Source organism: Columba livia, chromosome 9 (genome assembly GCF_036013475.1).
Source record: "Columba livia isolate bColLiv1 breed racing homer chromosome 9, bColLiv1.pat.W.v2, whole genome shotgun sequence".
NCBI lineage: Eukaryota > Metazoa > Chordata > Aves > Columbiformes > Columbidae > Columba > Columba livia.
The window spans coordinates 12,284,927-12,298,164 of NC_088610.1; the positions used below are offsets into that span (position 1 = coordinate 12,284,927).

At 39.2% G+C, this 13,238-nt stretch overlaps 1 protein-coding gene across 1 annotated transcript in view; it reads left to right on the top strand.

Annotated features, from left to right (window-relative positions):
• The window catches only part of SPATA16 (spermatogenesis associated 16), a 95,307-nt gene that overhangs the window by 71,167 nt on the left and 10,902 nt on the right, over positions 1-13,238 (top strand). Inside the window, exons 9-10 of the mRNA XM_013370262.3 lie at positions 6,482-6,646; positions 11,031-11,111. Coding sequence (XP_013225716.3) covers positions 6,482-6,646; positions 11,031-11,111 — 246 coding nt within the window. The remainder of the gene's footprint in view (positions 1-6,481; positions 6,647-11,030; positions 11,112-13,238) is intronic.

Sequence of the window (13,238 nt, forward strand, 5' to 3'; positions counted from 1 at the left end):
TGATTAGCACAAAAGGTCAAAAATCAAATTTGCATGTAGACTAGACTGTTTTAATGCAATTCTTAAATTATTCTCCTGAAAATAAGTGGAAGAAGCCTCTCCTTCCCAGACTGTAAATGCTAATGGTAACGCTTTCCCCCTAGCAATAGCCAGTTTTTAGTTTTCTGTATGTTGAAAGAATCACAGCCATTTCGTCGTCAGGGGTGCCTTAGCAAATCACAAGGTTTATATTCTTAGGTTTTCATACCAGATAGGAGGTTGACAAAAACTGCTACTTAGCAACCCCTAGCAAGGAAGAAACATTAGCTAGATATTTGGGGAAACTATATCTCCCTTAGTCTCAGAGAGCAGCTGCTGAAACAACAGTAAGCACTTGAACTCACATGCTTAGTGGGAGGTAAAGGTGCTGAGTGCTTCTCCAAAATGGTGCTCATAAAGCATCTGCATTGGTCTGAGGGCTGAGGGCACACGACCTGAAGGAAACACACAGCTGCTTCTTTCCAGTTCTTTCCCAAAGCCATGTGCTATTGCCTTCAGATGACCAAAAGCCCAAGTTATTGACGCGCAGGCTAATAGAAGTGGCATGTGTGGGAAAGTGAACTATCTGTTATTGCTGTGTGCATTGAACTTTGAACATTTAGGAAGCTAGAAGTATAAACAGACAGTGGATTGGGTACTGGATACAGAATAAAACCCTTGTCTTTCTGAAAGCCCTAGGAAAATTCCAATTTTCAACAAATGGTTTTGACGCCACAATTCTCTCTTTGGGTACAGAGACACAGAGCTTTCAGAGGTGAGATTCCTCTAAAGAGTATTGGGAAGAGAAAAAACTTTGAAATTGGATATTGGATTTCCCACTACTACCCTATTCTGTAGATTAACCTGAAGGAACAGGACCACGTGGTTCAAGTGAGATATGTGGTATCTGGTATCCAGGGTATGGGGAAACAAAACCAAACAGATCAAGTAAGAGATGAGAGCGGCATGTGTCACGATTGCTCAAGCCAAACCCCACTAGCTGTATGAATTTACACTGTCCCCACACATAATATTTCTACCAGCAGTAGACCTCGCCTCATACTTTAAAATACTCTTGCTGAAACAGAAGAGGGTTCCCAAAAATACAGGGTGAAATCCCAGCACTACTGCAGTCAGCAGCAAACACCTTTTTTTTGAGAAGGTCGGCATATCATGCACACGGTTCAGGCAAGGTCTACCCAAGTGCTGCCTGCAGCCACAGCCAGAACAGGATAACAGGTCTGAACTACAGTCCTATAGATTTATAAGCAGCCACCAAGGCATCAGTATAGGAGCTTTAATGGAGAGGAGGAAAGTCCCAAGACACAAGAAATTATCACCGAGTTAGAACAAACAGCTGCTGGTTCCACATCCCTTATCAGTGGAAATATATTAATTTTCCCTTCAGTTTTCATAGCGTTGAATGATCCAGGCAAGACAGAACCTCTGACCCAAAGAGCAAATGACAAAGCCAATTATACCTGATAATACAGATAGGCACAGAGCCAGAACTGCTCTGGTACTGGTGATTAAAATCTATGGGCCTGGCAGTGATTTGGCAACTTTTGCTTCCTTGAAAGTATTCCAAAATTTTCTTGAGGCTAGAAGTACTATTCCATCATTTTTCCATCACACACAAAATGAATCAAAAACTTCTAGAAGAGAGCCTTCAGATGCAGACTCTAACTTTGCAATTTACTTTAAGAGGATATAAGAATATATATTTCTTTTTAGTAGAACAAACATTCCTTTCTGTCCTCTGTTTCATTTGCAGATGCAAACATACAATCCAAAATGCTTGTCCTAATCAGGTTTTTTCCTCCACAAAAACATCTCTGTGCTAAATCAGAGCTTATTAAGCCCTGGCAACACTTAGAATAAGTCAGTTCTACTGTCTCAGTTTTGCAGCTACACAACTTAGAGTTGATTATATGTTTTATACACGCACCACTGCTGGCAAGATGTGAAATAAAGGTTAAAAAAGAAGAACATTTTCTATTGCCCCCCCCACTTCATAAGGAACAGCCAGTCCCATGTAAATCAAGGGGGCATTCGTGTATTGTAAAGCAAGAGGCGTGTGAGAGAGGATGTTGCAGTCTGGTCCCCGTGCAGCATCATCTGCTGCCAGTGGGGAAATGCCATAAACCTCATCCACCCAGAAATACATACCATGACACAAATGGTATTGTGTGAGCCTTAATAAATATATATCAGTCAGACCTTCAGCTACTCATATCCCAAACAAGATTACCAGCACTGACAAGTGCTTATTCTATTAAGTGATTTCACCGGTGTAATTTCTGCTGCTTTGTACACACCAAGTTTGTCTTTTTCCTGCTGTAGTCCTATGTTGACGGCTCATGATGCTATTTAACGGGAGAACCAGTGGCCAGAAGGGCTTATTAAACTGCTTATGTCATAAAGGTGAACAAAATCGACCATATGATTCACAGCATGATGCATCCATTTACAGATCTCACTGCTTTGTTGTCTGTTTTTTAAGTAGAGGCAAAGTGTTTAATATATATATGGATTTCAATATACACATTTTCTGAAGGATACCAAAGGCATTAAAGAAACATTATGATGGATTTTTTTTCTGCTTGTTATTGCAATACACTACAAAGCTGCTTGCAAGACATAACTTCATTCAGATTTTGAGCTGAAAAATAGTGGCAGAGAGTCCACAATAGAAAAGAAGAACTACTAGGGGGCTTTCCAGACTTTTGCAAAACAGTGCTCTTGAAGCTGATAGTTAAATATGCCACGTGTATTGGATATGACAGATCCTGCTTTAAATCCAGGCTGACCAGCCTCTTTGCTTTTCTTTTTCTTCAGCACTCTGCAACTGAACTTTATAAATAGAAGTGGCATAAGGGATGACTCCTTTCTTGAATATAGAGAAAAGCAAAAAGTGGGGATATCATCCCAAAATTCTAATACACGAAAGAACACGATTCACTCTTCTCAAATGCTTTACAGATCCTTTTTGCAATGAAAGCCTGACCCATCTTTGCTCTGGTTGTGGGCACTGGCTATTTAGCCATAGTAGGTAAGTTCCATTCAGAATAGGCTGATCTGCTTTGTGTAGGTGCTTTGACAATGTCAGAGAAATGAAGACAACCCAGGGCTGATTCTCAGACATCAGGATCTTATTGCTCTCCTAGAAGGAGGGTTTTCAAGGATGCCTCTGGGGATAAACACCCTTTTTTTGTTTGTTTGTTTAAAGGGAATTCATGCAGCAAAAACTTTTCTGGGGAAAGCTCTCTTGAAAGGAGCCCTGCCTGGGGCGAGACTGCTCATTAAGTATAAAGTCCTCAAGAGAAAGTAAATCAATTGTTCATTTTTACTTTTTTCTTTAAATTCTCCTTGGAATACCAGACAACAAGGGTGAGGCCCATTTAGAAATAACAGCATCATAATTTAATCATTTATTGTTTTAATATGTTGCTGCATTTCTAACCAGGATGCAACTGTGACCCCATATGTTGGTTGCTTTGCTACCTAATTCCTCAAATGCATCTCTCTTGTCTTTTCCACTGAAGTCTCCATTTAAGTTTGCTCTTTACTTAACTTTCATCATGCCCACCTGAGCTGGTTTCATTTTCATGTGATTGCTTGCTACTTTATTATGGTCTTTACTGCAGCTTAGTAGCTCCTTGAATTACGCTATAGTTCATGTAATTCTCATAACGTGGTTCAGCCCCCTGTGGAATTTTTTCTCCTGCCAGCAGCAGTTATTTACTCTCCCTTTCTGCATTTTTCATTGTCACTGAAACGCCACCTCTGACAATGTTCAGCCTCCTCTAATCCCTTAAAAAAAACCCCCACTGTCATTTATTTATTTATTTACTTCCAACTTACTATAAACTTAAATAACGTTGCTATGTCCACAGAGTGCATGTTGGCACAGATGCCCAATTTGTTTCCCATAGCTACGTGGCGTGCTCTCATATTTTTCTGGAGAGTCAAGCAGAGAAAAAAAATGTTTTCTTTTTACCTTTACTTTCTTAATCATTAGAGAAGCCTCCAACAGACACAGCATGATGAGAGATGAATTTTACCTGCTTTCTTAGCTGATGACTCAGGATACTCATTTCTTTGTGCTCACACAAAAAGGTTTTGGGTGGATTTCAAGAATACTAGGGAAAAATCTTCTGCTGCATCTAAAATGTTGTGAGACTATTTCATGTTGATAAGAGCTCTCTTTGTCACTAGCTGATTGCTTCTCCTTATTTTAGTGCACAAAGCTCTCCCTGGGGACACAACTATCTGGCTTTTGAACAGCAATGATTAGGTGGAGAAGGGGCTCCACTTTGCTCCTTGCTTTAGTGTCATACTAACTGGACTGTGTCAGACTTACAATTTCACATACCAGAGATCACAGAAATATTTTTTTCTTGCTGATGTCTCCTACTAATAATAGCTCAGGTCCTCAGAAAAGGACTCTTCAAGTGATAAAAATAGTTTGTAAGAAGATTGTCCTAGTCTCCATTCTTAGAGGTGGGTCAACAGAAATTCATGAGAAGGTGGGCCTGGAAGGGCTCTCCTGACTCCTCAGGTCAAATCATCTGCTGTTATACCCCTTTGTGTCATGCAATATCCTATTCCTAAATTGAGTAAAATCCATCTTAGAACTCGTTATGCTTTCTGCCTTTTCTACAGTTGATAAAACACACTGCAAATCTTCAACCTGACCTATAAGAAGCTGAATTGCCACCCCAGTCTTATTTGAACCTATTCATTCACAATGGTCCTTCTGTTATCATTGTCTTTTATCTCTCCTTCCCTGTTCAGTTGTTTGCTCTCCTTGGAATTTAGCCCTACATTATGTTTATTGAGAAGAATAATAAGCTCTTGGCATTTTCATTAATAGACTAATCAAACCACACTTCTCTCCAAAGAGGTATCTCCTACCGTGCTGGCTTCGCTTCTGCTCTGTGATGCTTGGGTTTAAATTAACCTCTCCAAACACAGCTGACTGGAGCTATCTGCAATACTTGAGAGAACTGCTGACCAGAGCTCCTCTTCCCTGTTCTCTCCTTCAGCTAGTGGAAATACCAGTTCCTTGGCTCAGCTCATTCTTTTTCAGTTGCTTCCATATTTGGAACTCCTAGATTATAGCTGCATTCCTTCCATTGGTCTCCAATGCATTGTCATTTATTTTATACCACTTTACAATTATATTAGGTATTATATTAAAGTGAATAAAATTAACTACATGAGGATTATTTGTATTTTTTCTAGGGTTAAAAGAAAACTAAGCTTTTTTCTAATATTATTCTTGTAAGATGTATAGAAAGCAAGGACAGAACTGTTATTAAATTCCTAAGCTTGATACAAGAACAATGTTTATAGCCATGTTGATAACATTTGATGCTTGCTTAGTGCAAATTTCTGAAAAAAAAAAAGACCAACATCAAACTAAAAGATCAAGATATTTTGCATGGGGAAGTTAATTTTAAAAAGAGGACATAATTTATTGAAAAACGTCACTCAAAACTTCCCATTCACCCTGTTCAATATACAATTGGACTTAAAACAAGCTACCTGGAAATGAATGTTAATGGCACTATCAGCAAGCCACCATATGCAACTGCCAGAACAAAGGTCTGCTAAAAATACTGGAAGTGGTTTTGAAAAATCAATGCCAATTCTTGGAATTTCAGGCACTTAAATATGTTCAAAACCCTGATTAGATGAATGGAAATTTCACTCGGAAGGGCTGAGCATTCACATATGAGCTGAGCATTGCATATATGCAATGGCTACATCTCGTGAGGAATCTAGGCCAAATTGCTTTTGAAAATCTCAGTAGGGTGCTTATTAGCATTTTTGGCAACAGAATACTTTTGAAAATATGGTGGTAAGGCTGCCATCCATCAAACGCTTCAGCAGGTGCTGAGATTTTATGCAAGCACTTGGCTGAGTTTCTGTATTCACATGTTTAAAATTTACCATGTGCCTGGCTGCCCAGAGGGTCAAAGACCACCTCTGCAGGTTTTAGTCCCTCAAGGTTGTATATCTGAAAACTATGGATTTGCCTAGTCTGCAAACAAACATAAGCTGACACACTGTACAGTATCCTCAGCCTCTTCACTGAAACTTTAAAAGCAATCCATAAAAGTCAGATAATATTTAACAGAGGGGATTATGGAAAAGCCATTTCCAAATGAGAAAATTGCATTTATGTTTGTTATCTGCTGTCTCCCCTTCACACATGTTATGACTACATATTTATTTTTCTAGTACTACTAGAGAGATTGTGGAAAGAAAGTCCTTTTTTTCTTTTCTCTCTATAAAGATTGCCAGCAGCATTATCTTAAAGGTGCTGGATGCCATATTGCTTATAGTATTACCAGCACAAACATATATTATTATAAGCCTCAAGGCACAGAACTCAAAGGATAAGTGTATTTTCTGCTTCTCTCCTCTAACCCTCTTGCTTTTGCTGAGAAAACAGGACAATCGCTGTGCATGTTCACCTGGGATAGAGAAGCTGCATTACGCCAGCCTCCTGGGCCGCTTGGGAAGAGCTGAGGAACAGTCTCAAGTGATTAATCAAGCAATGGCTGAGCTAGCAACCATTCCCTACCTGCAGGACATCAGTCAGCAGGATGCCAAGCTGGTAAGTATTTATTTCTAATTCTTATTTTGGCCTTTAGAGGCAGGGAGCCAGGCAGGGAAGGGTTGGGGCAGAGCACTGCACTGCAATTTGCTCTGGAAGTCGTTTTTCCGATGTGCCAAACCTGAAGTAGTTTTAAAATCTGACTGCAGTGCCTTGTCAGAGGAGGTGCTAATCACCTGCAAGGATGACTTTTATAGAACCAGCATGACTCATCTGTAGGCATATTTTTAAAACCTCTTCTTTTCCCCCAAACCTCCCCAGACCAGTCTGGAAAAATGATTGCAATTATTCAGATCATGCTACTTTAAGGTATCTAACACCAGAAACCACCTGCAGCAAAACAGGCCAGATCAGTTTGAAGCTGTGGGGAGGAGAGAAAGAAAAGATTTTCTTTCCTGGCTCCATCTACAACTTGTTCCCTGTCTTCGAATAAACCCATCTTTCTTCTTTTGTTTTCCCTCTGTAAAATGAGGGCAGTGATGCTAGCAGGGCTGTTGCAAGACCAGAGTCATTAATAGCTTGATAGTATATTGAAAACCTGCAATCAGAAAGTACCATATGGTTATTCTTCCACAAGGCTGTCAGATTTTCGGATGGGAGAGAGAGGGAGCTCACACACAAATTTTAAGCATTTCCTTCCAGAACAACAACAAAAAAGTCCCTCCACAGTCCCTGCATTTAAATGCAGTCCAATTTTGATGATCCAACTTCAGTTCACTAAAAACTCCTGGTTTTCCCAAAGCCAGTCCCTTGATATTTGTCTGCAGTCCTGCAAAGCTCCTAAGCTCTGCAGAATTAAAGCTTCACAGCAGCTTGCTTTAGGGAAGAGGAGCAGTGGCCTGCAACCACAGGAGGTGGTTGCCAGACTTTGAAGTCTGGGCTGGAGATAAGGGGAAATGGCATTGCGAAGAAACTCTGTTATTATAAGACATTCTCCTTTTGATGCAAGTTTTCTAGTATTAAACTTCAGCAGGCCCACATTTCAAGGCTGACTAAAGGGTCTTGAGTTATTGGTACACATTTCAGTGATAGGTTTTCTCCAGGGTACAATATTTTGGGTACATCACACGTTAGGCACAGGCTGTTACAGTGTTGCTTGTATCTTGTCATGTAGTAATCATAAGCCTTACTTCCCAGGAAAGCTTTTTGGAAAGGCTCTAGGCTACCCAAGACAAAGTTCTTCAGTTTCTTAGGGGTAGAACTCTGCAGAATGAGGGTCCATGCTGGGAGATTTAAGTGACAGACTGTAAATCTGCCAACAAGACACATACGCCTTGTTTACCAAGCTGAAGGTAAAAATCTCTTTTGAAAGAATAAAGGCAGAAAATCTCTACCAGCTATCCTGTCCAGAGCATTAAAATGTATTAATTCAGCATTCGTTTATTCTTCTTTGTCCTGTCATCTTCCTATAAAATATGTCTTCAGCCTGTGTGTGCAAATGGAAGCTCAGGTGCTTTGTAGCTAGAATATTTTAGTAAGCTTCAGGCACCATGGTGTTAAGGCATAAGACTAAAAGCAGGAACTTGCAGAGTGGCTTCACTGGGGAGTGATTGATGGGCTTTACCTTTCCTGGTGACACCAGCCTGCAGGACACAGGTTCTTCTTATGCCAATAGGGGCCATTTCCCAACCGCATCAAGCTGCATTGAGCACAGAACTCTGCTGCCCATCCTTGGGTCGGCACATGCAAACGGTGCAGTGAGTGAGTGAAAGAGCCTCATCTACTCAGCCTGCCTGTCATCCTCCCCATCTCTCTGGGGCCCAGGCAGGATGAAACACATGCAGGACTGGTCTGTACTGGTGTGATTCAGTGGCTCTCGGTGGGTGCTACAGAGGCATCCTCACCATGTCCATGGGGTTAGAATCACAGCACCCATGCTGACTCCATGTGCTTCTCATTCTTCAGCAACATTTCTAAGAGATATCTAAATTTTTCCATGAAGAAAACTGAGCTGGCCAAATTCTAATCTTACTTGTACTAATAAAAATTTAAAGTAATTCCTCTGAGGTCATTCTGACTTTACATTAGTAAAACTGAGATAAGAGTTTATGACCAGGCAAGGCATTTCAATTGTGGGAGGTAGAAAACGCTAAAGATGCCAAATGTTTAATATCACATACAGTATAACTTGCATAAAGTTTTATACACATTGAATTTATAATAATGCAATTTGCACTGATACAGCAAAGATCCCAAAGGCATGTCAGTTATAAACTCTTCTCTGTAAATGTCTTCCTGTAACTAAATAGAGTCCTAATCTATGGCACAGAGAACCTCAGCTGAGGCCTTTTTAGATCAGTATTTATTCATAGACACTGGGAAAATAAAGATTTCATTTAGCTTGAACAATTGAATAGGTGGGGAAAAACACTGAAGAAAATCTCTCCAAGGTTTATGATTTCAGTGTTACCATATTTGTGCATCATAAATCAAGATGAAATCTCATTAAAAAAGCAGAAATCTACTTCAATTTAAAACTCAAATGAAGACAAGATGTTTTTTCAAATGCAACATTTTTCCTTGGAGGGGATATTTTCCAAAAAAGATCAACTTTGGGAGAATGACTGTGGTTTGCCAACCGTCTGCTCTTGTAGGACGCACATTTTGTCTGCCAGCAGAGCTGGGGAAAAGCTTTGGGCGATAAAAATTAAAACCTGAGCACACACTAGGCGATTTTCACTGGAGTGTGTCAATACCAGTGAAAGCTTTAATGGGAAAGGTTTATTCTTTTAACTTCAGCTTGGCTGGGCTGTCGGAGTGGTCCCTTGGGGTGGCAGATCAATGTTCTGGTCCCTGCTACAGCAGCTGCTGTTCACTCCATGATCAGCAATGGGGAAATCCTGCCCTTCCCCTGACCAGTTCCCGCTCTGCCTGCTTTGACGCAGGATCTGTGCTTTGCCCATTCTGCCCTTAATACCCTTAATCTCTGGGCTGTGTCTATTCTGGATTCATAGAAGGAGATTATCCATCATAAAAGTATTGCGATGGAAAATTTCTGACACGTTCTTGACTCTTTTTGCATTAAGCTCAGAGGCAGAAATTTGCAGTTTTGTTTTTCATGAATACTGATGCATGACTTGAAAAAATAGAAGTTTTTCCTCAAATATTTGGACCACTAAGATTCAACTTGATCAACTTGATGTCTGCACTAGCACAGAGCAAGCAACCATAGCAAATTTATTTAGAGATTCAAAAGAAGATTCCTGCATCCTTTATCCAGTGTTGGGACACAGACAAACAATTTTAACTCCAAAAGCCCAAATGCAAAGGTAAACTTGAGGAAATACAGATCTATTCCTTGAATCTCAGGGCACCATTTTAATATCTTGTGCAAATGAGCCTAAACACGGATGTTTTAAATTTCATCACCTTATGTACTCTTATTAGACTGCTGCCCATCTAGGTACAGAAAGAGAAAATTTCTCTAAGAATGCTTATGCTTATACTGTCCAATCACTTGCAATGAGTATGGGTGCACTTTAACTGACTAAACATTTGGGAACAGATGTAATAGAGCACAGCAATATCACAGGTATTAAATATAAGTTTTTCCCAGTTTGTTACTAAACACTGATGCTAATGGCTGCTGACAGGAGGAAACCTTGGATCTGACCTTTTTCTCTCCATTACTTGAATTAAGAGGAACTGAAACATTTTCAGTTGTTTGGGAAGGGTGAAGGGTGAGCCAAAGCTCTGACTAACCTGGAAGGGTACTGGAGTGAGGCAATACTGCAACTAACCTGAATTTTAGCCTTCCCTCTAGCACTAAGGACTGATTAGCAAGTATTTTCCTACAGCTTCTTTTTATAGTTTACACCAGAAATTGTCAGCTTTGTTTTTATGCTCTGTTATGCTGAAAGATGGGGAGAAGGGAGGGTTTGCCAAAGAAAAAGGATAGTAAAAGCAGAGAAAATGAGCTAGATACTTGCAGCTACAGTAAAAGCATCTCAGCTTTAGTGTTGTCCTCTTGTGAGGTTTTACATGCTGCTTTAAATTATGATACATTAGCCTTGGGAGAAAATACTAAGAAGTATTCATATACAAGACAGAATATCCCAGAGAACTAAAGAATGAAATACGGAGCCTTTATTCTTTACAACCCAAGTCTTCCTTTACTAAGTATAAACATTCACTGCATTAAAATGTACAGGCTTAAACACAGTTTTTCCAGAGGATTTTTTTTTCCATTGTTAAGTATTTTGTATCCACAATAATACTGTGTAATGGCTGAAGCAAAGATGAGGTGGCAGTGCTCATTGTGTGAAAGATGAGTAATAAAATCATCAGCGTACAAATGATTTTTTAATTAGGTTTTAATCTGTGTATTTAGAGAAGTTATTTTTGTGTGAATTCCACACTGATAATTTTTATCTTGGTGCCACAGCTGCAGTCGCTAATGGCAGATGCCATGGACATCCTTGAAGGAAGAAGTGATAAAGGACGTGTGTGGAATAAAATTCAGCAGGTAAAAACCTGCAGCAAAGGGCAGGAGAGTACATTGTTCCTTGGGGAGTAAATGTGCACCTGAGTCATATCTGTTCAAAAGGTAGAAAAGAAAGCAGGTACCATTTGAACCTGACTGTACACCTTGAGGTTGGTTAGTGCTCAGGCACTAGCCGCAGATATGCATTTATTATTTGCTTTAGCCCCTATGGTTGATCATTGCCCATGTTAATAGTCTGGTGTGGTTATCCAATGAGAGGGGGGAAAAAACGAACCCAAACCCACACAACACACACACAAACACACCACAACTGAATAGCTTATTTTTGGCTGATATAATTATAATTCATTTCCATTTTTGCATTTGGGGTACTGTAGTAATTGGGTGGTAGTGGGGAGTTGTTAGGGAATAAAATTCAGCCCAACAAATTAGGTCCCTTAGTGAAGCTCAAATGAGACTTTGGTGATGTGAGTTGTAAAAGACATGTAAATGCCTTTCTGGAGTCTCTGCACAGCAACTGGTCAATTTAATTCTTAAAGGATTTGTGTGGGGTGTAGGAAGACTTATGTTGGTTCTCTGCACAGATGAATCTGACCCGACATAATGAATAATAGGTCAGGCTGGGATGTAATCTTACATTTTTACGAAGTCTTTCAAACCAGAGCAAATCACAGCTCTGGGCATTCAAGACCATTAACATTCAGCCACTTTTAAAGACAAGGACAGCAACACCTCACCAGGAAGGGAAAACATTGCTAATGGTTCAAATCCTTGGTCTGAGAGCAAGTCTGTGTAGGTGTATTACCCTGGTTACCTGTAAGGTCTGTGGCTCTTAATAACATTTGCCAAGTACAGAATGTTTTCAGAAAGCAACGAAAACCTGAATGCCCCAAATTACAGACTGCCTGGGTTTCATATCTTTGAAATGCTCGTGAGGCAAAACAAAGGATAAATATTCATACTGTTTTTACACTACTCCAGAATAGTCTCTAAATCTCACACACCTGCCTACAGGTCATATAAGAATCTTTTGCAACACAAACACTACCTATGATATCAATTATATATATTTATACTATTACATACGTATTTCCTGCCATGTATAAAAAACATTGATAACAAGATGAATGCAAAGAGTCAATGATATGTTCACAAATAGCCTATTCCCAGTGCTTCTCTAACACTTATCCTTCCCATTTTTGGATATTAGACTTAAATATCAGAGACAGTTTTTCAAAGTTTTTCCAAAAGTCAGGATTTTAATTCCCAGTTAAGTGTTCGAAGAGCCAGCCTGGTTTTCACAGCTCTGAACGACCACAATTCAGAGGCTGTTGAGAAAAGGTCACCGCTGAAAGTTAGACCAAGTACACAGACATCTCAATATTTATTAAAGGCTCATTAAAAGTCTGTTGGTGACACTGAAAGGATTCCCTCATATTTCAATAGACACTGGCTAATATTTCATTGTAAATTCAGTAAAATAAAGTATTTTCTTTTGGTGTTTTCATATGTACATATGTATGTAAATACTTTATATTTCTCTAAATACTCTTACTTTCAGTATAATCTTAATAGGAACCAAGCTAACACTTCAAAATGGACTGGTATCCCATGTTATGCTGCAAGAATCTGTCCATACTTCAATATTCACAAATAAAACTGAATCCATGAAAACCTGCCCTCTGACATTTTAAAATCTGAGGTTTCAAAATTTATTTGCATTCTAAACATAGTTTTGCACTTAATTTTTGAGAACTCAACTAACTATTTTATTTGAGGTATCTTGTTCCAGGAGGGACTCACAGTTTGTTTCATAATACAAAAGCATTTTCCTATATTATAATATATCAGAACAAAGAAATAAAAAGCATCATCAAATATTTCTTTTCTAGTTTTTTCCAAAAATTGATTTCAACATATTTGGCACATTCTTAGAGAGAGAATAATAATAATAATAATAATAATAATAATAATAATAATAATAATAATAATAATAATAATAAAAGGAGACAGGAAAACACACTTGGTGGGGGTTTGGAGCTTTTTTTGTTTGTTTCTTTGTTTTTTGGTGGGGTTCAGTATTTCTCCTTTTGCTCACCACGTGACGCTGATTGTAGAAGCCTAGGAAGAACCTTCACACAGATTTAG